Source organism: Gambusia affinis, linkage group LG01 (assembly GCF_019740435.1).
Source record: "Gambusia affinis linkage group LG01, SWU_Gaff_1.0, whole genome shotgun sequence".
In the NCBI taxonomy this organism is placed as follows: Eukaryota; Metazoa; Chordata; class Actinopteri; order Cyprinodontiformes; family Poeciliidae; genus Gambusia; species Gambusia affinis.
The window spans coordinates 38,267,501-38,292,722 of NC_057868.1; the positions used below are offsets into that span (position 1 = coordinate 38,267,501).

Here is a 25,222-nt window from a genome sequence, read left to right on the forward strand (position 1 = left end):
TGTTATGACATTATTCTAATATTATATTGACCTTATTCTCATACGAATTTATTTTTGTGGCATTCTTGTAATTTTAGGATTTTATTCTTGCAATATTGTGATTTTATTTGCATGTTAGTTTTTGTTGTGCAACTATTCTAATAATTTTTACTTGTTTTATAATTGATAACTGTCTGAGGTTTTTTTATGTTTATATAATGTAAAACATTTTGAACTGCCTTGTTGCTGATATTGAAGTTATTGTGATAATGTGAAATCACAATAACTTCAAGTTCAAATACAAAACATTTGAACTTGATTATTCACAGTATAGATTCAACTCTGTCGTTAACCCTGGAGACAGTCAGTTTCACTTTAAGTGAGTGAAGAAACATTCATCTTTTTACTTCCTACATTGGATTCTGACAACACCATGCAACTTCAAGGGATGTAACATACATAATACTGATTTGAATAAAATAAAACGTATTTTAAAATAAAATAAAACTTATATCCTAATATAAGATGTGAATATCCTAATTTGCTATATTAGAATATTCATTTATCACCTTGACCTGTTTGGTTTACTTAAACGCAACTGTACCAACAATTAATGTTTTAAAAGACGTCAACCAGTCTTGACTATGATGTCAGTGTGACAATCATGTTCAATTAATTAGAATGAGGCTCATTTTTATATTAAAAGTACCTATTGAAAATTGAAGCTAGTAAACTTTTCAATACGGCTACATTAATGTATGAAAACAGTTGTTATTTGGGTCTATGAATCTTTTTTTCTCATTTCTGTCTGGCTTGTCTGCCTAGTGAATATTTTGTGCTGCGCATATAGCTTGTACATGTGGCTGCAGCAAACGTGCACACACACTCACACAGACACCAAAGTGCAATGAAACATAAACAAGACCATCTTATTATGTTGCTGTTTACAAGATGTGGCAAAGGTAAAACCAACCAAGCAGAGAATAGTTGTAACAGAGATAAGAACGAGAAAAGGTCCAAAGTACACAACAAGTAGTACAAAACACACTGCACATTATGTGTGTGGTTTCAACAAGCACGAGTCTTTGTAGGACATTTTGGCCAAGCAGGTATATCTACTGTGGTGAATATGTTTTGACTTAGTGATAAAGTTCCTGAATTAAATTGACTTTTCAATAATATTCTGATTTATTGAACAGGTTTGTAAATTAAGGTTTACTTTTAGACAAAAATAATTTTTGACCCTGTGAATGTTAAATTTATTGATTTATTTAAGCAAGACTGCACAAAAATGGCAAAGCAAACAGGAGAGAACAGTTTTATATTTGCACTTTAGAGAGGGTTTGGTGGGGGCTAGTTAAAATATGCTTACATGCAGTACCAGCCTACTGGGCAGGTTTATTTAGGAACATGAAGTTATATATTCACTTGCATTCACCCAGCAGCTGAATGACGGTTGCATGACAAGGGCAGACATTTTATTGCCTGTAGTTTGGATAAGAATTGAAAGAAACAGAAACTACCAAGGCTGAAGGTGAGAATCAGTTTTATCAACCTATCAGATTTTATCTTACTGCAGATAATATTGCGTTTCATCATTTCAAAGATAAATGTAACATTTAATAAGACACTGATTCATTTTCTTTACTGGCATGCTACTTGTGCTCAAAAGCAACACAATCCACATTTTGGTTAGTCAAATGCTCTTTAATCAATTGCCTGCTACAGATTGAGTTATAGCCCTCGAGTAAGAAGTGGTTGTTTGATGCATTCTGCAGGAAATGTGCAGTGTGAACTTTCACACTGCACATTGTGTGTGTGGTTTTCAACAAGCACGAGTCTTTGTAGGACATTTTGGCCAAGCAGGTATATCTACTGTGGTTTACCCAAACAGAACTTTGTCTCGTTTTGTAGCTTTGCAGCTGTTCAGATAACCAGCTTGAAATCTGTCTGCATTATTTAACTGACTATGTACTTATGTATAAAAATTGATTTTATGCTGCTAAGCTCCTTGAGATGGTGCTGTGAGTGGGCACAATATAAATAAACTAGAAAATTCCTGAAGAAATTTAACTGGGGCCTGCCAAAGTGTGCCCGTCGGTTTGGACCCAGCGTTCTGATGCTAAGAATTACCATCAATGCTAAAGAAAGCTGCAATGTAATCAATAGCATGTGGAGAATCACAAGAATGTTAAGTAAGCTGGACATGCAACATTCAGTATGATAAAGTAAGTGTATTAGCTAAAATGAGCAAATATGCTAATGTAAGCATAAATACTTTCAGTAGCATGTGGGGTATCATTAGAATGTTTACTGTCATTTACTTACTCCATTAAGTATACTAAACATGGCTAATAATTCTTAAAAATAGAAAATAGCTTATTTAAGCTAAAAGGCTAATGCTAATGAACTGCCTTGCTGCGCAAGGCAGTTCCCTAACCTCGGATAAACAGATAATGCAGAATGATATCATTGCACCGCCTCCGTGATGCACTATCAGAAGGGCATTTTGAGGCTTTTATTTTGAAATTTGCAGTAAGCTTCATATTAAATGCCCACACTAATCCAATGTGTAAGAGTGCTTTGGATAAACCAGTCACATAAAGCCAAAAGAGCAATTACATGATGTAAAAATTCCCAAGGCTTTTATTTTGAAATTTTGTTAAGCTTCATTTGAAAGGGTCAAAGTCATCCCATGTGTAACAGTCATTGGATTAAATCAGTCATATAACGCTCAAAAAAGCAATGACCTGATGTAAAAATTTTCAAGGGCTTTTATTTTGAAATTTTCAGTAAGCTTCATTTCAAAGGGCTAGACTCATCCCATGTGTAACAGTGACAGGGTTAAATGAGTTATATACAGCCCATAGCAGCAAGTTTTTCTAAAGGCCAGCTCAGTCCTCCTCTGTTTTAACTGAACTACTAGTTAGAACTACAGTGATGCGTAGTTGTAGTCCTCAGCAGCTCTCCCTGCTCTGGGTTCCGTTGCCATGGTAAATAATCCTCTCTGCCAGCTGTGAGTGAGACATCCAGGGGGAGACAATTCTCTGTTTGAGCCAGCCAGTTTGACTAAAAAAAGCATTGCAAAAAACTGTTTCCCGTTCGAGAACCGTAATACATATTCGAAAACCGTTTGAAGCATATGAGAGGGCTATTTGTCGTCTCACATAGTCCCGCCATTCATATCTCTACCTCACTCACAGTATTAACAGCGATGAGATAAAAAAAGTGTGTGCCAAGGTCTGAAATTTTTCAGAAATACATGGAAGTGAATCAGTGAGATCTGTCTGCTACCCTGGCGCATGACTTTGCTCTGAAGCACCTGAGAGAAAACTGTAAGCGCTAGATAATTTTTGAAAACATTTGACCGGAGCAGGCACGCGTATCCATGTCATGACCAAGTTTGATACCAATCATGCAATATTTGTGAGCGTGAGGGCGAGTTAAAAAATGATTTGGGGTCAAAATGTCGCTCTGACTCTCACTCTAGCGGAGCGGCCTTCACACTCTGATTTTTCCAAAATCAAAAACTTTGGGTAGAAAGAAGTTGTGGACAAACCATAATACATATTGACGTGCTGTCTTCACTTTAAAAGAGATCACGGACGTATCTACAAAATGAAGTTTGAATGGCGTTTCTACATGAAGTTATGACGACACAGAAAATCCTCAAAAATAGGGTATTTTCAGGATTTACTGGTTACCTCATCCCCTTGACGAGACCTGGTGAGCTCGTTAGTGATTTTGGGGTCGTTTTTTGCTTTTTACGTCGCCATGGTAACTCCAAAGCCCACCAAAAGTAATAGCACACCTCCGGGATCGAGCCGCGTTTTGATACCACTTTTGTGGGTGGGCTCATGCCAGTCTGACCGCATTAATGTCCATGGATGAAGAAGTTAAGAATAATAAAGAGACATTCTATTGGGTGTAGAACAATAGGTGCCTGCCATGCAATGCATGGAGGCAGTGACTGACTTGCTTCGCAAGTCAGTCACTGCTCTCCTTATGCATTGCTATGGGCAGGCCCCAATAAATGATTTTTATATAATTTGCCTGTGTTTCCGACATGTTGGTCCATATGATTTAAAATTGAGTACATCCTAAAAACTTTATGTAAAACACACAATCATAACTATTCAAGCTGAAAATAAATAAAAAAAACCACTTGGAAAGTTGGTCCAATGTTTCCAGAAGCCTGAAGTGAGTGAGTGTCACTCGTAGCTCTTATTATTCTATATATTGACTCAAACACCACATTAAGATGTACATTGACTGAATTGAAATCAAAATTTAAACATCTAAAGCACTAAATTAGAAAAAGAAACTAAATTTATGGTATTTTCTGCTAATCAGATTTGGAGTAATGTAAATTTCCATATAAGTGGAGTTTATAAGACAAACATTTAAGTATAATTCTGGACAACAAACTTAGCTGGAGACCTCAAAATAATTGCAAAAATCTATTGGAATATTGTTAAAAATATCTAAAACCTCTCCTTGGGCTGGCACCTTATCATGGTGGAAGGGTTTGAGTGCCCCAAAGATCCTAGGAGCTATGCTGTCTGGGGCTTCATGCCCCTGGTAAGGTCATCCAAGGCAGGCAGGTCCTAGGTGAGGGACCAGACAAAGCGGATCACTGGGTCCCAACTCTGGAGCCAGGCCTGGACGTGGGGCACGATTGCGAGCACCTGGTGGCCGGGCTTTTACCCATGGAGCCTGGCTGGGCTCAGCCCGAAGAGGAAACATGGATTCCCCCTCCCTTGGTCCACCACCTATGAGAGGGGCCAAAGCGGTCGGGTACAGTGTGTGATGGGTGGTGGGCGGCCGAGGGAGGGGACCCTGGTGGTCCGATCCCCGGTTGCAGAAGCTGGCTCTTGGGACGTGGAATGTCACCTCTCTGGTGGAGAAGGATCCGGAGCTAGTGTGTGAGGTCGAGAGGTTCCGGCTAGAAATAGTTGGTCTCACCTCGACGCATGGCTCTGGTTCTGGAACCAGTCTCCTTGAGAGGGGCTGCACATACTTACACTCTGGAGTTGCCCACGGTGAGAGGCATTGGGCAGGAGTGGGCCTACTTGTTGCTCCCCATCTCGGCGCCTGTCCGTTGGGGTTTACAACGGTGAACGAGAGGGTAGCCTCCCTCCTCCTACGGGTGGAGGGACGGGTCCTGACTGTTGTTTGTGCTTACGGGCTGAACGACAGTTCAGATTACCCACCCTTCTTGGAGTCCTTAGAGGGTGTACTGGAGAGTGCCCCTCCTGGGGACTCCCTGGTTCTGCTGGGGGACTTCAACGCTCACATGGGCAGTGACAGTGAGGCCTGGAGGGCCATGGTTGGGAGGAATGGCCCACCTGATCTGAACTTGAGCGGTGTTCTGTTGTTGGACTTCTGTGCTCGTCACGGATTGTCCATAACGAACACAATGTTCAGGCATAAGGGTGTCCATATGTGCACTTGGCACCAGGACACCCTAGGCCGCAGGGTGACCTTCGATAATCGACTCTGTCATCGTTTCATCGGATCTGTGGCCATATGTCTTGGACACTCGAGTGAAGAGAGGTGTGGAGCTGTCCACTGATCACTACCTGGTGGTGATTTGGCTCCGCTGGTGGGGGAGGATGCAGGTCAGACCTGGCAGGCCCAAACCTGTTGTGAGGGTCTGCTGGGAACGTCTGGCGGAATCCCCTGTGAGACGGAGCTTTAACTCCTGTCTCTGCCTCCATTGTTGAGGTGGCCTATTGGAGCTGTGGCTGCAAGGTTGTCGGTGCCTGTCACGGCGGCAACCCTCAAACCTGCTGGTGGACACCTTTGGTGAGGGATGCTGTCAGGCTGAAGAAGAAGTCCTATCGGGCCCTTTTGGCCTGTGGGACTCCGGAAGCAGCTGATGGGTACCGGCGGGTGAAACGGCATGTGGCTCAGGTGGTTGCTGAGGCAAAAACTTGGGTGTGGGAGGAGTTTGGAGAGGCCATGGATGCTTCGAGGCAATTCTGGTCCATCATCCAGTGTCTCAGGAGGGGGAATCAGTGCAGCACTAACACTGTCTATAGTGGGGATGATGTGCTGCTGACCTCAACTTGGGACGTTGTGGGCCTGTGGGGAGAATACTTTGAAGACCTCCTCAATCCCACCAAGATGCCTTCAATTGAGGAAGCTGAGCCTGGGGACTCTGGGTTTGGCTCTCCAAACTCCAGGGTCGAGGTCACCGAGGTGGTTAAAAAGCTCCTCTGTGGCAGGGCCCCAGGGGTGGATGAGATCCGCCCAGAGTTACGTAAGGTTCTGGATGTTGTAGGGTTGTGTTGGCTGGCGCGACTCTGCAATAGTGCATGGACATCGGGAGCAGTTCCTCTGGATTGGCAGACTGGGGTGGGAGATCGGAGGCTGTGCTCTAATTACAGAGGGGGGTCACACTCTTAAACCTGCCTGGGAAGGACCATTCAGGGGTCCTGGAGAGGAGGGTCCGTCGAATAGTCGAACCTCAGATTCAGGAAGAGCAGTGAGGTTTTCATCCTGGTCGTGGAACACTGGACCAGCTCTAGACCCTCAGCAGGGTCCTGGAGGGTGCATGGGAGTTCGCCCAAACAGTCTACATATGTTTTGTAGACTTGGAGAAGGCGTTTGATCCTGTCCCTCAGGGAGCCCTGTGGGGGGTTCTCCGGAAGTATGGGGTACTGTGCCCTCTGTTACGGGCTGTCAGGTCGATGTCCCTTTGTCATCGATTCTGTTCATTACTTTTATGGACAGAATTTCTAGGCGCAGCCCAGGTGTTGAGGGGATCCGTTTTGTTGGCCTTATGATTGCATCTCTGCTTTTTGCGGACAATGTGGTCCTTTTGGCTTCATCAAGTCGTGACCTGCAGCTCTTGCTGGAGCGGTTTGCAGCTAAGAGTGAAGCGGCCAGAATAAGGATCATGCCTCCAAATCCGAGGCCATGGTCTTGAGCCGGAAAAGAGTAGAGTTCCTTCTCTGGGTCAGGGGGGGTGTCACGAATGAGGGAAGAAGGGAGCGGGAGATTGACAGGCGGATTGATGCAGCGTCTGCCATCAAGCGTGCGTTGTACTGGTCTGTCGTGGTAGAGAGAAAGCTGGGCCAAAAAGCGAAGCCTTCGATTTACCTGTCGATCTACGTTCCCACCCTCATCTATGACCCAAAGCTCATGACAAAAAGAATGAGATCGCGGTTAAAAGCGGCCAAAATTGGTTTTCTCTGTAGTCTCCGTGTCTGGGCTCTCCCTTAGAGATAGAATGAGAAGCTCAGTCATCCGGGAGGGACTCAGAGTAGAGCCGCTGCTCCTTCACATCGAGAGGAGCCAGTTGAGGTGGCTCGGGCATCTGGTCAGGATGCCTCCTGGATGCCTTCCTGGTGAGGTGTTCCGGGCACATCCCACCAGGAGGAGGCCCCAGGGAAGACCCAGGACACGCTGGAGGGACTATGTCTCTCAGCTGGCCTGGGAATGCCTTGGGATTCCCACAGAGGAGCTGGAACAAGTGGCTGGGGAGAGGGAAGTCTGGGCCTCCCTTCTGAAGCTGCTACCCCCATGACCTGACCCTGGATAAGCGGAAAAAGATGGATGGATGGATGGATGGATGGATGGATGGATGGATGGATGGATGGATGGATGGATGGATGAGTGATGGATGGATATTTAAAAATTTCGGCTTGTTAATAATGTGTTTCAGTTATTTGTGTGAAACTGTGGAATGTATTAAATGATGATCTCAAATTATGTGCTTTAGTGCACTTTAACTGTTATTGTAAAGATATGTATGCAAGGTGAGTATGTGTACAGATGTGTGTACATGCATATTTAAATAGAAATCAGTGTACGTATTTGTGCTTGCATGCATGTATATGGACAGTTGCTGCTAAGTCTATGACTAAGTTACACTCTAGCCTGTTCCTTTACTGGTAATTTATTGGTTTGCAAAATAGTATTTCATTTTAATTTATTTTCTTTTGTTTTCTTTTTTTGTAATGTAAATTTACCAAAATTAAATTAATCTGAATCTGAGATTATGCGTCTGTTTTACAGAAATGAGTCCAGTTCTGGTGATCCTACTCTTGTCTGCATCGCTGCTGTCTACTGGTGACGGTGGAAAAGTGTTGGTTTTCCCAGTGGATGGGAGTCACTGGCTGAACATGAAAATCCTTTTGGAGGCGTTACATTCTCGGGGACATGAGATAACGGTGTTCCGCTTCTCAACCAGCTGGTACATTTCTGAATTTTCCCCCCTTTACACGTCCATTACGGTTACCCAGGAGCAGCCAGAAAGTATCGAGAGCAAAGAAGTCATGGCATCCTTCCTGCAGAGGTCTATAGAAATCCGTCGAAATGAAGGAACATTATGGGCTTTCTTTCAGTTTTACAGGAATCTGTTCAATTTATTTCAAGGTGCAGGAAAGAAGGGTGCAGTGAAAATGGTCACCAGCATCTTTGAGAATGGGACTCTGCTAAGGCAGCTAAATGAAACTGGATATGATATTTTACTGACAGACCCCGAGTACCCAGGAGGCGTGCTGCTGGCACACTATCTCAAGCTTCCTTTGGTGTTGAATGTACGCTGGATTCCTGGTGGAGAGGGTCACTTTGCTATCGCTCCTTCTCCACTGTCCTACATTCCTGCTGTGTTCTCCCGTTTCTCTGACAAAATGCACTTTTTACAAAGACTCAACAATATTATCTTCCAGGGCATGTTGGTCTACTTGTACTACTATATTTCTGCTCCAAAATACCAGGCTATATGTGATAAATATTTTGGAGATGACGTGAATACCTTGTCTCTGATACAGGCTGCAGATCTCTGGTTAATGCGAGTTGATTTTACCTTTGAGTTTCCTCGCCCCACCATGCCCAACGTCATCTACATTGGAGGCTTCCAAGGAAAACCATCCAAGCCTTTGTCATCGGATTTAGAGGAGTTTGTGCAGAGCTCTGGTGAACATGGAGTAATTGTGATGACTCTTGGCACTCTGCTGAGTGACCTTGGACCTGAGGTGTCAGAAACCTTCGCAGCAGCATTTTCCAGCCTCCCTCAAAAGGTTTTGTGGAGACATATTGGTAAACAACCAGCTGCTTTAGGGAACAACACTATGCTGGTTGAATGGTTGCCTCAAAACGACATCCTTGGCCATCCTAAAACCAAAGTTTTCATCACACATGGAGGCACCAATGGCATCTACGAGGCCATCTACCACGGCGTACCAGTTCTAGGCATTCCACTTATCTTGGACCAGTACGACAACATCATCCGTCTGAAGGCACGACATGTGGCTGAGATAGTCGATGTGACCAAAATGACTGTTGACTCTCTGAAAAGTGCTCTGAAGTCCATTTTAGACCCAGAAAATCCCTACAAGCAGAATATGGTCAAACTATCACAGCTTCATCATGATAAACCAATGAAACCCATTGACAGTGCTGTGTTCTGGATCGAGTATGTCATGAGGCATCGGGGTGCGCCACACTTGCGCTCCGAGTCCTATAAGATGCCCTGGTATTCCTACCACTGCCTGGATGTGATGGCATTCTGTTTAGCAATTGTGTTACTTTTCATTTTGTTGATCTGGGTTTCCTGTAGAATCTGCTTTAGCAGTTTGATAAGAAACAGGAAGTCTAAGATTGAATAGGGGGAGTGATGATACATTTTGTTAAAGGTAATCAAGAGCAGGAATTTACAAAGTGTCACCATTTAAATTTTCTTGAGATCACTGTTTTAAACCACACAATATGTCCTCTAAATAATATGGTGAAAAACGTTTTTAACTCAATAAATACCACAGCATACACCTGATGAGACCATTTTTGATACTGCAGTAACAAACATTCTGAAACTACTATTACTACTAGTATTTTTTTTTTTTTTTGGTTGGATGGAAACATTGAATTGGATACATAACCCATTACCTGGGTCAATGTCTGCTATGAACCAAAAGCAGAAAAACATGAGCAAAGACAGTACCAACACTACTTCATATTATTATTATTATTATTATTATTATTATTATTATTATTATTATTATTATTATTGTAGCAAAATACTAAAAAATGAAAAAGGGATTGACTAGTTTTATTGTTGTAATGTGTCTTTCAATATGACACTTGAAAATCTTAGAACTTACTCAGGTGATCGTTGTTTTGAAAGTTTTAAGAACCGCTGCACTGTGTGGATGAAATATATGGAAGTAAATATGTGCCATCAGAATTTGAATTAAAAATGCCTCTGAAATTTGAATGCTGTATATTAGTGCTTACTTTTTCAGTATTAAAATAAATTCAGAATATATTTTTAACCTAAAAATAATTCAGTGTCATTATTTGTACATGGTTGCAATTTTCATTTATTAAAAAATTTCACATTCCTAATTCAAAGTGATCAAATTTTCAATATACATATTTTTCACTGTTTAAATTTTCAGTGTTAAAAAAATTCAGCATATAAAAAAAATTTAACTTTTCAAAATTTAAATGCAATATTTTCGGTGTCCTCCAATTCAACTTGCTCAAATTCGCCGTCTCAAATTCAGCGTCTAAAAATTCGCTGTAAAAATGGCCAAGGTTACTTCAGGTCACAGACATTAGCAATGGATGTCCGAGTCCAACATCCACCTAATCACGTGACACAACCGTCATATTGAAGAAATACCAGCATCACCCAGGCTGGCGACCATGGAAATGACATAAACCCAACGGTGAGTTTAATGCTTTCATATTTCTATAGTATATTTTATTTTGTGCATGAAGTTTGATACATTATCTTAAAGCCTGGTTTAAACACGGGTTTGGGCCGTTGTTAATCTTACACCGTGTAGTGCCGGCATATTACATTTTGCTACCTCCTAGCACCCGCCAGACCCTCCCCGCTGTCCCACGTCCAATTTCCTGTTTTATTTAAATTTATTTAAACAAACAGAATACTTTGTGTTGCAGTGGTTGTCTAAAACACAGTAATGTAAAGCAAAATGCTGATCATGTTACCACAGAGGTGAATTTTAGTGCTTTTATGGTAGACATGTTAGAGAACAAAAATGTTCTAAATTTGTAATTTGTTTGTTTTTTTCTTTACTCAATAGAAACCCATTAGGTACATTTGTACATTGTTGTAGTGCTTTACATTACTTGAATTATAAGAATCAGAAAAAGTTTTGTAATTTTTGTAAAAAGTTATGTAATTTATTTTCTAATACTTCAAGCATATATGAACTCATCTAAGTACATTCAATAAAATTTTGTATAAAAAACAATTTCAGTTTCATATTTAAAACTGCCTGTACAAACAGTACTGACTCAGAGAAATGAAATATCTACTCTGAACATTGTGTTATTCTAGTTCCTCTAGTTTTGAATTTGACAAAACTAGAGAAATTAGAGTAACAGCAACGTTGTCGCAATAATGAGTAATACATATGATCACATTTAAACATATGTATCGAACTTGTGATCTGACAAAAATCAGAAAATTGAATTGATTCTACATTTCAACAAAACTGTTTTGTTTTAACAAAGCTGATTCACAAACAAAGAACTGCTACAGCTTAAATGTAGATTTTTTATTTTTTTTAACAGGTCAATCACTCAAAGCAAGCCAAAGCCAGACTGCGTAGAGGAAATGCATGCTACAAAATCCTCACTGAAAGAGTTGTAATTCCAGTAGTGACAAGGAATTCTTAGTGTTTTGTAGCATGTGGTGTAGTTTCCACGAACAATCTCCACAGACAGACTTGCTGGCAGATTTTCCCATCCAGTCCAGAATTTCATCATGTCTCCTCTTCCTCCACTCCGTGGTCTTTCAGTTAGTAAATTAAGTAAGTGGCTTGCAGATTCAACAATAGCATCCTGACTACCCTGTAGTCACAAAATATATAAAAGACAAAATAGCAGTTGAAAAAGGATTAGTTAAAAAGAAATTTACACTTCATGAGAATGATCACTTTTACTCAGGAAAGCTCTGTGCTGTAGGGTTCCCACCTTTCAGAAATTAAAATAAGGATGCATGCTACGACCCATGTCACCCTTCTTTCATATGGTGGGATGGCCGGTGTAGTGATAGAAAGTATTTGGTAAAAAGTCTACTCAAGTACTGAGTAACTGATCATAACACCTGATATAATGTTCAAAATTTCTCAGACAGCAAGAAATAAAGTTACGTGCAAATATGTATGTGAATGCTGGTTCCAGATCAAATTTACCATGGGGGCCAGAAGTCAATGTTTTTTATGGGGTTATTTGCAAAAGGATGAAACAAAAAACAGATATATTAAATGAGCAACCTGTAGTCCAGAACTACAGGTTGAAGATCCCTGATCTAGCAGATGGAAAGTGTCATTCTATTTCACTAGAGAAACTAAAACTGCAGTACCATGAGTTTTAAAGAATAAAGAGACAGTATAATTTCTTCAGTTTCCCTCTTAATTTTTTTTTAAAAATTGCTAGCATTCATCCTCACTGACACTGTTCAGCCTGGCATGTGTATCTTTGCTAGGTTGAGGACGTTTTAAAAAGACGCAGGTTGAGAGCGGCTCACCACAACTGCTAAGCCTGTCACCCTTCTTTTATATGGTGATAGTTATTGCAATGCTTTTGCACCGCTGGACTCAGGTGCTTCTTTTGCACCTGAGTCCAGCGGCGCAAAAGAGGCTTAGTGTCTCTAGGCAACCGTGACATCATCAATGGTCCAAAGCGTTCTGGGGTCCTTACTAGCTCCCGCCACATTAGCTGAGCTTAACATGTCTTGTGTTTTATTTTTGTAATTATTGTTACACTAAATGTTTATATGCGTGTGATAGGCGTTACTGTCGGACATACAGAAATACCGAACAAATCGCGTCTCGTATACGGGGCGATTCTGTATTTTACGAAAGGGATGGCAATCCTACTGTGCTCTTCTCTCATTAAAATTATAGAAACTATATAAAACACAAATAAATCTACAATTTATAAGATTAACAACGGCCCAAACCCGTGTTTAAACCAGGCTTTAAGATAATGTATCAAACTTCATGCACAAAATAAAATATACTATAGAAATATGAAAGCATTAAACTCACCGTTGGGTTTGCGTTCGCCTCCATGGTCGCCAGCCTGGGTGATGCTGGTATTTCTTCAATATGACGGTTGTGTCACGTGATTAGGTGGATGTTGGACTCGGACATCCATTGCTAATGTCTGTGACCTGAAGTAACCTTGGCCATTTTTACAGCGAATTTTTAGACGCTGAATTTGAGACGGCGAATTTGAGCAAGTTGAATTGGAGGACACCGAAAATATTGCATTTGAATTTTGAAAAGTTGAATTTTTTTTATATGCTGAATTTTTTAACACTGAAAATTTAAACAGTGAAAAATATGTATATTGAAAATTTGATCACTTTGAAATAGGAATGTGAATTTTTTTAATAAATGAAAATTGCAACCATGTACAAAAAATGACACTGAATTTTTTTTTTCATGTACAAATAATGACACTGAATTATTTTTAGGTTAAAAATATATTCTGAATTTATTTTAATACTGAAAAAGTAAGCACTAATATACAGCATTCAAATTTCAGAGGCATTTTTAATTCAAATTCTGATGGCACATATTTACTTCCATAGTATTATTTCTGAATGTCTCAAACTGTAAATAACAACAGTCACTGACTAGTGCTGCCTAAACAATCAAAGACTGCACTAGTTTTTGCTCAGTTGCAAAATACATGTCTACGGACTTTGACTCTTTAAAGAGAGAGCAAAGGATTGGAAAATAATATGCAACAAAACTTCCAAATTCAGTAAATTTCCATATCAACAATGAGTACTATCTAATTATTGGGTGATGTGAATTCCCAAAGGTCACATGAGAATCTTCATCATGGCTTGGAAAAAGAGTTTTCTGTAGTGCTGCCACATGGCTAAACTAAGAAATCTGTATATATTTAATCATTTATGTAAATTGTTTGAGATGATTAATTTGGTTAAAAAGGCAGTTTTTAATTCTCAACAGAATGAACAGAATGAATACTTTCAAAGGTTTGAGAGTCCAACATGAATCTATTGCTGCTAGTGCAGAAAACATTAGTAAAGCAGAAGTTGGTAACAGGAAATAATGTGTTTTGCATTATCAGATGGAAACAGCTGCTTGACATCACAATAAGCATTGATTAAAATAGTGTGTTCTTGTTTTAGAAACACTTATAGTTCCTGGAAGAAAATAAACAACAAATTCTATTTCTACACTGCTATAATTTCCAGTCAGGGTGTGCATGACTACTTTATCTGGAGGAAGAAGAGGTGAAGGCAGAGTTTTAGCTCATATTTGGGATGTGACACAGTGACACTGACAGCAGTTCATGTGCTATCTTCAATTTCATTTACTAACTAACGTGTTAAATGAGATCATACTGTTCGAAAAGTAAAGCTGTCATGAGCTGGAAAAGTATAAACGTTATTCTTTGCTTTCAGATATGAATATGAATGTTGGTCCTATTTCCTTAAATTATTAGTCACACCAGGTTTGCCATCTAAAGAAAAAATACTTTGCTTCTAACGAACTGGCAAAAAAGTTCTGGTACCTGCAACATTTCTAGAGAAATGCTGCTTCTTGTATAGAGGGGGCTCAAACTCCAGTCCTCGAGGGCCGCTGTCCTGCAGTTTTTAGATGTGCCACAGGTATAAAAACGCTGCAATGAAATGGCTTAATCACCTCCTCCTTGTACAGATCAGTTCTCCACAGCCTTGCTAATGACCTAATTATCGTATTCAGGTGTGGTGCAGCAGAAGCACATCTAAAAGTTGCAGGACTGCGGCCCTCGAGGACTGGAGTTTGAGACCCCTGATGTATAGCAACTGAAACCGTGCTGTTTATACATTGTACAAGGTTTTATTATTGTAAAATAATAGGATTCTCATTATTATTCAATTAATATTCTAGTAAAACACTGAAACCAATTTGACTTCATTTCAAATCTATTACTTTCATTCTTTGCATCTGACAACATAAGAAAAAATAAATCAAAGCATAAAAATCTTTACAGAAATGTACAAAATATCAATTACTATATTGAATAAAACAGATAAATATCACACTTCATCTGGTTCACTCGGTGCAACCCGCACAGAGCTGGAATTTGACTTAAACAATCGACTGAACATCTGTTGACCTCCCTGCAGCTGCTCCCTGAGGTGAGCCCCCATGTCTTCATAAACGTGGAGGTAAACCAGCGGGTTGAGAGCGCTGTTCAGGCTGACAAGACCACGACTTGCCTGACGCATTATAAAGATTCTAGAATCCCAATCAGGGCAAATTCCCTGATTAATCAGAACTCTGGAATACATGCTGAGGTTCTTGAAGACATGGTAGGGTGCATAACAAAGCAAGAAGAGAAGAATCAAAATTACCAACAGCTTCAAGCTCCGTCGTTTCAGGTCCTTGTCAATCGTTTTTGAGCGGCAGACAACCAGAGTCACGTGTCCGTAGCTCCAAATGGTGATAAGGAATGGGATGCAAAATCCAAATGACGTCCATATGATGGAGTAATTCAGGTAACTCTTCATATGTTCATTTGAGGTACTGTCAAAACATTTTTTTCGTCCAAATGTTTTTGGGTAGAACATGTCTGGAAAACTTTGCGCACCCACTAGAATCCAAACAATGAGGGAAATAACCACAGAGTGAGTCGTAGTTAATCTCCCCATCGTTCTCATGGGATGGACGATGGACAGGTACCTGTACACACTTATACAGGTGAGGAACCCGATGCTGCAGTACAGATTCAGGTTGAAGCAGAATCTTGTTACCAAGCAGAATCCTTCTCCAAAGATCCATTTGTTTCCTTTAATGTGGTACACGATCAGAAAGGGGAGAGTGAGCAGATACAAAATGTCTGCTAGTCCAAGGTTTAGGACAAAGATGTTGATATTTCCCAGTTTCCTCCAGCTGCGCCTCAAAGAGTTCAATCCCCATCCATTAGCAATCAGTCCAACAATAAACACCAAGATGTGAAGAATAGGCAGTATTGTATGTTCAAATAATTTCTTATCTGGTGGACGACAACTGGTTTTGTTCATTTTGTCTTCCAGAAACAAGTGATCTCAGCCCTTCACCTGCTCACAGATGAAAATAAACCGAAAGGAAACCTGCCGTAAATAACTTCCTTTTTGAAGCCCTGCCTAGTTGTAGGCAGAGTTATCTGTGCATGTAAAAAAAAAACCAAACAAACAAAAAAAAAACCTACAACATCCTGTCCACACCTATCTGGAGAGTCTTGTTATCTCAGTTTCAATTCCCTGTTTTTTTATAATGAATGAGGTCTGGATATGAAATGACAAGGAAGTTGAAAAGAATGCAGTTCATAGTTAGAAATGAAGTTATTCTAATACAAAAAAATTACAGGAACATTATTTCATTAGGGCAAAAAAGGTTCTCAAAAAAACAAAAAAATAAACACAGTAAGGAGTTTCTTCTTTGTTTTTGAAGAGATCCAATGCTATACTGCTTCAATACTTTATGTTCCAAAGATTTTCAGTTCAAAGGTTAGAAATTGTTTTGTCACTCTGCAGTAGAGATTGCTTGTTTTAAACATATATTTTTTTCCTTTTATGTGGTTTGTTTATAATAATTGCAGCTTGAGGCCTTGTCAGGGGGGTATCCATGTAATACTGAGCAATACTTTGTGTTTAAACCGAACTGAAACCAATTTAAATCTCACGTTAATTCATGAGATTTGTTTTTGACCTTTCTTCCAGTTGGATTGAGTGTTTAGTGCCATCTGGTGGCGATGGAAATCATTACACTAATCTGGTGTTTACATGTACATTTGTTGATTTTTAAGCAGTTATTAATTAAACAAACTGTCCTCAGACATATAATTATTTATATTTATATGCATCCACATGTTTTTGCCCAAGAAAACCAGATTCTGTTGTGAATGCAATGCGGGTTTTACATTTGGCAAAATGGAGAAGTAGAGAGAGGGATTCTACCACCTACTGACAACATGATGTTGGTTATGCTTGAATTGTTGGATCAAAAACTCAAGCATAAAGGCGCCTGCAATCAGAAGAAAATACTGTGATTACTTGACAGCTGGTAAGATGTCATGGAAACATCAAGCAGGTAGCCAGCAGAAAAATACCAGAAAATACAAAGTCTACACAGCTCTTGGGTTTGCTGTGAAGGCAAGATGGTGTGAAATTTTAACCCATTCCGATAAGCTAAAACATAAGCAATATTGTCACAAATTTTGAATAAAAATTTCTTAATAAAAAGGAATACGCTAATGAAGGTCAATAGTAACCAAAAACACAATTTCTACTCATGCAAAAGGGATTTTTTGGACAAAAATGACTAATTATGCTTTAAAGTGTTCCATCAAAATAAAGACTATTAGGAACAATAATAGTAGTTTCTGTACATTTTAAATATGCTTTTTGGCAACATAGCTGAAAATAATGCAACCACCTTTAACTTTAAACCTTAATAGAAAACAAAATAAAAACACCTGAGATTGACCATTTGCAATTTTGAATAGTTAAATATGTGTACTACTAGATTTAGTCTAAAAATATATGTTCCATAAATCATTTTTTATGAGTTTATCCATGAAAAAACAGAAAGCATTTCCTGATTACCAAAATAAAAACAACTATAATCTGAATATAAGTATTTTAGCTGCGTAAATATGAAATGCAAGTCTTCTGTCATCCAATATGTTTAAGTTTGTTTTGAAGTCGCAACGCTGCATGAAGTCTCGTCCAATCAGAAAGTGAATCTGTGTCTCTTTCTCACTGGCTTTGCTCTGAACCAATAACAAAGCCAAGCAGTCTGCAGCACGATCCTCTCTAGACACTGGGCTGGTGTTAAAGGGTGAAGAAAAAGGAGTTGCATAACCTGTTCAAATGGCTGCACATGCCCTGTTGGATTACTATCTTTTGTGTCAGTTTCAGTATTGAATTAAAGAGACTAATTTCCTGTTGTAGAGGCACTCCCTCTGCGACAGACTGGCGACCTGTCCAGGGTGAACCCGCCTCTCGCCCGGGACGAAGCTGGAGAGGAACCAGCAACCCTCCCGACCCCATTAGGGAAGAAGGGTGTATAGAAAATGGATGGATGGATGGATGGAGGCACTCCCTGAGTTAACTTGTTCGTGCAGAAATGCCTTTCAGTAGAGCAAAAATCCAGACAGTCTCAAATTCTCTTCCGTGTTTATGATTTTTCCCTATGACTTTTCTGGAAAAACTGATGTTTTTGCATGTCTAAACATATCCAGAGCTGTACTCTGACCTGTATATGAATTCGTAAGGTTTTGTAATATGTGCATGGTGTTAATAAACATTTTCCCTGAAGAGGCTTGAATAAGTTCATGTTTCACTACACTGGTTTCCAACTAACACACTGAATGGGAGGAGTTGCTGCACAAGAAATGAAAACCAAAACATTTTTTGGGCGTAGAAGGAATTATGTTTTATGTGTTTTTTTCTTTTCCAATCAATAAAAGCATAACTTTTATTACAAACAACATTTTGTACTTCTATCACAATGTGTTCGATGTTAAACATTTGCAGGTGGCAAAAAAGAAGTAGAAGAAAAAATATGAAAGGGAACAAAAACTTTTTCAGAGATACATATGTAATGTTGATACTGTGTGAACAAGAAAAAAATACATTCAGCACAACGAATAAGAAAAGAGACTGCAGATTTTACACTAACAGTAAAACTGAAACTGGTTAGACTTGATTTGATTATGAATGTTTTAGAATCTGGAATCGAAAGCGTACAGAAGTGTGAAAGACTTTCACTCATGATATGGTTAAAAACATACGAGCTATTGTCATATAATATTTTCAGCTTCTTGCTCAGTCTGAGGTACAGGTAAAGAGCTAGATTTCAGCTTGAAACAGTAATTGAACATCTGCCTGAACTGACCACCCATATCCTCATTTACATGCAAGTAAACCAGCGGGTTAAGAGCGCTGTTCAGGCTCACAAGACCACGACTTGCCTGACGCATTATAAAGATTCTAGAATCCCAATCAGGGCAAATTCCCTGATTAATCAGAACTCTGGAATACATGCTGAGGTTCTTGAAGATATGGTAGGGTGTATAGCAAAACAAGAAGAGAAGAATCAATATGACTAAAAGTTTTAAGAGTTGTTGTTTCACATTCTTGTCAATCGTTTTTGATCGGCAGATAACAACAGTCACATGTCCATAGCAGCCCACAATGATGGCGAAAGGGATGCAGAATCCAAAAAATGTCCATCCGATGATGTAATCCAGGTAACTCTCAGAATATTCATAAGAGGTTGTGGCAAAGCATTTTGTTCCATTTCTAAATGTTTTTTCGTAGAACATGTCTGGAGAACTTTGAGCACACACAAGAATCCAAACGACGACTGAGATGACCACAGAGTGAGTCGTAGTTAATCTCCCCATCGTTCTCATGGGATGGACGATGGACAGGTACCTGTACACACTTATACAAGTGAGGAACCCGATGCTGCAGTACAGATTCAGGTTGAAGCAGAATCTTGTTACCAAGCAGAATCCTTCTCCAAAGATCCATATGTTCCCTTTAATGTGATACACGATGAGAAAGGGGAGAGTGAGCAGATACAAAATGTCTGCTAGTCCAAGGTTTAGGACAAAGATGTTGATATTTCCCAGTTTCTTCCAGTTGTGCCGCAAAGAGTTCAATCCCCATCCATTAGCAATCAGACCAACAATAAACACCAAGATGTGAAGAGTAGGCAGAATTGTATGTTCAAATAATTTCTTATCTGGGTGAGGACAACCGGTGTTGTTCATTTTGTCTTCCAGAAACAAGTGATCTCAGCCCTTCTCCCCTGAAGCTCCGCTCACAGAAGAATGCAAGCTGAAAGAAAACACACCGTAAATAACTTTCTCAGCCCCGCCTAGTCCTGGCAGATTTGGATGTGCATGTAATATCCTGTCCAGATCTGTCTAGTGTATGCTTGTTGTTATTACAGTTGTTGAGCAGACTTTATTCTTTTGAAAGTGAAAGAAATTAAAAAAATACAAATTATTAAACATGAATGGAGGCCAATGCAGAGAAACTGTTGAGTAAATACTGTATACCACAAAAATGCATTATTTTGTTTTGGTTCGTAACATTTAATAGTAACCGACTAGAGCTACAGGTTTTTCAGCAATAAAAAATCTGAAACAAGATTCTAAGCACCAGTAGCTAAAGGCTGCATTTCCACCCAGTCTCCAGTTAAAGGAAGAAAAAAAAATCTCACTTTGTCATGTACAAATATGTTCTTCTGTTGTAGTTGTACATGCCTACACATGCCTAAACAGTGACCAGTCAAACCATTCTGGATGTCAAAGTGACGTCACGGGGCGTACTGTCCCAATTCTCTGATTTTTGCACACTTGTAACCTGCAAACTCAAACGTTTATGTGCACTTCAACTGAGTCCACACTTCATCGAGGTGCGTAGGGTACTGTCTGAGTATTGGGACCGGGTCGTGGAAACACGCACACACACGTGTGCACACGCACGCACTTATATACTCTCATAAGTTTAAGGAAATGACACATCAGGAGTTTAGATAGAGGGCGGAGCTTAGATAGAGGCTAGAAAAGGAATCAGAAACTGTTGCCAGGCAAATTTTCTGTGTTCTCCCATAAGAAAACCTGCCGATGGATCAGCAGGTAGCTCCAGCTGTATTTTGGTCGTAGTAAATGGGACTGATGATTTCAACTCACTGACTCTTCTTAACCTCATACATTACATCTCCAACCAAGCTGGAGAAAGGATAATCTCCAACATGCTATAAAATTACACAGTCACAAATTAACAGCAATAATTTGGGTTATTTAGCCTAACAGAGAAAACAATGGAGGTTTCTTTTCCAGTCATATTATCATGTTATTCATTCACTGTTAAACGTCACAGTTTCAAACTAAATATTTATTTAGCAAACTAAGTGTTTATAGCTTACAAACTAGATATTAAACTCTGAATTAGCTAGATATTTAGTTTTAACTAGCTAAATATTAAGTCTATGCATATTGTGTGCAGAGCTAACTGAAACTGACTGACTGAGCAGCTAGATATAAAAACTGTTAGACGTACAGAGAACCTGGAGATCCATGGATCAGATGTTGGGGTGGCTGAGCCACAGCAGAGGAATTTTGTCAAATTTCAATATATTTCAATGGGGCTGAAATTTGCACAGAAGCGGAAATATTTTAAAAAGTACAACAGCAAAATTTAGCAAAAGATGCAGCAGAAATCTCCAGAAGAAGCAGAATGTTTGGATATATGAGTTAGTAAAATTCGTTAGAGTTAGCAGAAGTGGTTAAAGACCGAAAAACGTAAACAGGATCTTAATAAGTGAGAATGCACTAATGCACTGATAAAAAATAATTAAGATCCACCCTCCAGACATTTTTTCGCAGAAAGTGGTATGGATGAATGGTGGAAAAAAACGTGTTTCACTGTAAAAATGGTTTGTGGTGTGTTTTGTTGCAACCGGAAGTGTGAAATAAAGTTCAGTGGAGTTTGAAAACAGAATACCGACACTGTTTGAACAGTTGATTTTTTTTTTTTCTTTTTTAGGGGTGATTTTATTGTAATCCATAGGGGGGCCCAGAAAATCTTTGGGAACCACTGAAGTAATGAACCTTTGTGTAAAGCAATAAGCTGGAAAGGCTCTCCAATAACTTAGAAGAAATAAGGGAAACTGTTTAGTGAAACTTAAGCTAATGTTTGAATATAATCTGTTAAAAGTGTGGAGTAGAGCTGGGCCATCTGAAGCCAGGGTTCGAGGAGTGAAGAGTGTAAACCGGGTTTCATTTGACACACAGGGGTCAAATGAAACCCGGCTTTGATACTTGTTTCGTCTTGCTGAAAACCACAACTGACAACAGACCATGCCTGCATTCCATGCGAAAACCGACACTCTTCATTTTGAGTGTCGGTTTTCAAAATAAAAGCGTGATGAGACGTGTTGCTTCATGGCATCACACATCAGAGGAGTATTTGCCTTCAGCAGTGGCCGAAACAAAAGGGACCTTTTATAGTTCATGTGTATTAATGAACTTGATGATGGCACTCATCAAAATGTGATGTTTGTTACCGGTTTTCTCAATTGTTGATTATGGTATATTTTGTGACTTTATATTTGTGTGATTTTTATTGTGTAAAGCACTTTGAAACGGCGTTGTTGCTGAAATGTGCTTCACAAATAAACTTGATTAAAATGGAGCCAGAAAGAAGAAAAGATCTGACATCTGGGAAGACTTTGAGATGATCGCTCACAAGATTCTCAAATAAAAACAATTAACCCCTTCACCTCCAAAGTTATCACCTTCTTGAGATTTCCACTATTTCTTTGTTCTGCAAAATTATATCAGTCTTGCACAGCTTTAAGTCTGCTGAAGAAACAGACTTAAAGCTGTTGGAAGAGTAAAATTCTGGCCTGATGAGTAAAAATATAAGGGATCAGATCAGAGAGCCAATAGAAATCCAAGAAAACGAGAATTTTTGAAGCATTTTAGTTTTTCAGGAGGCAAATCAAAACTCAAAGAATTCATGTCTGCCCCAACAAGCACCGCACTCCGAATACATTTAAACAAATTTCTATTGTCAAATCAGTTGATGACAAAAGAAAACAGCCACTGACAGTCAACATATACCAGGATTGGCTACTAATAATTTAAAAACTAAAAAAGATTAGTTAAATAGGATTTAATTGACGCTCCTGTCCTGTATCTGAGTGACAAGACTGCCACAGTCTCAACAGCAGATGTCGCTAGTGAGAAATGAATGAACCACCAGGTAATGAACCTTTGGGCAAAGCAATGGGCTGGGAAGCTTCATTGCTTTACGAGGCTTCATTTGGACATCACTAGAGTGGAGTAAAAGAAATGATGTGGAGGTGCTAAGATACAATGTCTTCTCTGTGTCCTCTCCGAGGTCTTTGGACAAATACGCCCCCCAGGGTCTAGACACCATTTACAGGGTCCGACAAAAGGCCATGAAAAAGTGTGGGAAATTGTTTGCACATAATTCGCCACAGTGTGTGCAAACACAATGTGGGAAAGACATTTCTGAAACTGCTGGTTGTGTTTAAGCAACAGAATCGCCTATTTTATTCATATTATTCCGAAAAAAAGTTGGGATGCAAGACAGAATTCTTTTCTCTCAAAGAAAACACCCAGGTCGAGCTAAAACGTAGAAAAATCTTGCCGATTGTCGTGATCAAAAATCAAAGATTGGTGGCAAAGAGAAGTAACAGAAGAAAAATGCAAAGGGAGAAATACTTTTTCAAACAGCTGCATTCATCATTTTGATTGTGTGAGGATGAGAACAAAAAATAAAAATAAATTCAAATGGGTAAAAATGGACTGTATATTGAACTGGATTCACCATCCTCACATATTTATCCATTATTCCAAAAAAGCAGTGAAAACAGTGACAATAGTATGATTTAGAACTTAATGATGATTTTCTTTTTAGTATGTAGCAACAATGGTCAACAGGTTAGAAGAATACAAAACGTGCAAAACTGAACAACAACTGACATGGTAAGTTTAACAAAACACCTACCTGCTGTATGTCAAACAGCACTTTCAGCTTCTTGCTCGGTCTTTGGTACAGACACAAAGCTGGATTCCACCTTGAAACAGCAGCTGAAAATCTGTCGAAAACTCTGCAGCAGTTGTTTGAACTGATCAACCATTTCCTCGTATACGTACAGGTAAACCAGCGGGTTGAGAGCACTATTCAGACTCACAAGACCACGGCTTGCCTGACGGGCATTGAAGACTACAGAGTTCCATTTGGGGCACCTTCCCTGACTAATCTGAACTCTGGAATACAGGCTGAGGTTCTTGAAAATGTGGTAGGGTGCATAACAAAATGAGAAGAGAAGAATCAAAAAACCCATCAGTTTTAAGATTTGTCGTTTCCGGTCCCTGTTCATCGTATCTGAGTGGCAGACAACAGCGATCATGTGTCCATAGCAGCTCAAAATCACAACGAAAGGGATGCAGAATCCAAAGAATGACCAGCTGATGCTGTAGTTCAGGTATTCCGTAACGTGTTTCAAATCAGTTGTTTCAAAACATCGTGTAGTGTTTTTCTCTGACTGTTTGGGGTAGAACAGGTCTGGAAAACTTTCAACACTTGCCAGAATCCAAATCAGGACTGAGATGACAATAGAGTGAGTAATAGTGAGCTTCCCCACAGTTTTGATTGGGTAGACAACCGCCAGGTACCGGTACACACTTATACATGTGAGGAATCCAATGCTGCAGTATAAATTCAGGTTGAAGCAGAATCTTGTTACCAAGCAGAATCCTTCCCCAAAGATCCATTCAGTCTTGTTAAAGTAGTACATGATGAGAAAGGGGTGAGTGAGGAGATTCAACATGTCTGCTAGTCCAAGGTTAAGAACAAGAATGTTAATAATCCGACGGTTGTTCCAGTTGTGCAGCAAAGACTTCAGTCCCCATATGTTCAGGACCAATCCAACAAGAAATACCAAAATGTAAAGACAAGGGACAATTATATGTTCAAATAATGCTATATCAGAAGGAGTGCAGTCAGATGCATTCATTTTGTCTTTCAGACACAAACCAGTTCAGCCCTTCACCTCCGAGGCTCTGCATACAAAATGAAGATGGAGTCCATGAAAACGTAACTTCCTCCTTGAACACAAGCTTAGCTGTAATCACAATTATCAACTTTCTTAAAAATGACCACAAGGCCCCTTCCTGTCAGTTGTATTTGTTTTGTCTTCCAGAAACAAATCCAGTCCGTCCTTCTCTTCTGAGGCGGTGCTCAAAAAGTGAAGAAAGAATGAAGTAAAACAACCTGAATAACTTCTTTCTCGAACATCAGTTCGAGAAGGAAGAAGAGCTTTGATTTGTGGAGAAGAGCTTTGATTTCCATATACTGACTCTGGTTGGACAACTAAATTTGGCATCCAGCCCAACATGCTGCTTCCACATAAGGTCTCGCACAGAAAAGAGAAACAGACACAAGTTTATTCTCAGCTTTAACCAGACAATAAGCAGCTGCCTGTAGTTAATCAAAGGTAAACTTAGTGAACTTTATGTAACTGGTTTGTATATAACCAGAATTTCTTAAGTCTAAGTGATGGAAAACAGCAATGCTGAGTTTTTGAATGCAGAAATCTCTTGTTCACAGTTCATACTGCTAAAAGTATTTAGTCTGGTCACTGGGCATGACAATAAGCAAATTCCACTGGTGTCATAGTAAGCAATGAGACACCAG

General features: G+C 39.6%; 5 protein-coding genes across 5 annotated transcripts in view; 1 reads left to right on the forward strand and 4 right to left on the reverse strand.

Annotated features, from left to right (window-relative positions):
* Positions 1–25,222, reverse strand: part of LOC122835012 (6-phosphofructo-2-kinase/fructose-2,6-bisphosphatase-like) — an 80,708-nt gene that overhangs the window by 45,772 nt on the left and 9,714 nt on the right. The window lies entirely within an intron of this gene.
* Positions 1,256–9,953, forward strand: LOC122835004 (UDP-glucuronosyltransferase 2B17-like). Its single transcript, XM_044123680.1, has 2 exons — positions 1,256–1,513; positions 8,005–9,953. The coding sequence occupies exon 2, from the start codon at positions 8,007–8,009 to the stop codon at positions 9,597–9,599; it is 1,593 nt and encodes a 530-aa protein (XP_043979615.1). The 5' UTR covers positions 1,256–1,513; positions 8,005–8,006; the 3' UTR covers positions 9,600–9,953.
* On the reverse strand, positions 14,739–16,998 carry LOC122835084 (P2Y purinoceptor 1-like). Its single transcript, XM_044123826.1, has one exon. The coding sequence runs from the start codon at positions 16,013–16,015 to the stop codon at positions 15,029–15,031; it is 987 nt and encodes a 328-aa protein (XP_043979761.1). The 5' UTR covers positions 16,016–16,998; the 3' UTR covers positions 14,739–15,028.
* Positions 18,628–20,163, reverse strand: LOC122835100 (P2Y purinoceptor 1-like). Its single transcript, XM_044123850.1, has one exon. It carries the CDS (start codon positions 19,753–19,755, stop codon positions 18,778–18,780), a length of 978 nt encoding a protein of 325 aa, XP_043979785.1. The 5' UTR covers positions 19,756–20,163; the 3' UTR covers positions 18,628–18,777.
* LOC122835070 (P2Y purinoceptor 1-like) lies at positions 19,745–24,664 on the reverse strand. Its single transcript, XM_044123799.1, has 2 exons — positions 23,531–24,664; positions 19,745–19,822 (listed from the first exon to the last, which is right to left on the reverse strand). Exon 1 carries the CDS (start codon positions 24,540–24,542, stop codon positions 23,541–23,543), a length of 1,002 nt encoding a protein of 333 aa, XP_043979734.1. The 5' UTR covers positions 24,543–24,664; the 3' UTR covers positions 19,745–19,822; positions 23,531–23,540.

Coding starts and splice junctions, on each gene's coding strand:
- LOC122835084 (XM_044123826.1), bottom strand. CDS start 16,015: ATGAACAAAACCAGTTGTCGTCCACCAGATAAGAAATTATTTGAACAT.
- LOC122835100 (XM_044123850.1), bottom strand. CDS start 19,755: ATGAACAACACCGGTTGTCCTCACCCAGATAAGAAATTATTTGAACAT.
- LOC122835004 (XM_044123680.1), top strand. CDS start 8,007: ATGAGTCCAGTTCTGGTGATCCTACTCTTGTCTGCATCGCTGCTGTCT.
- LOC122835070 (XM_044123799.1), bottom strand. CDS start 24,542: ATGAATGCATCTGACTGCACTCCTTCTGATATAGCATTATTTGAACAT.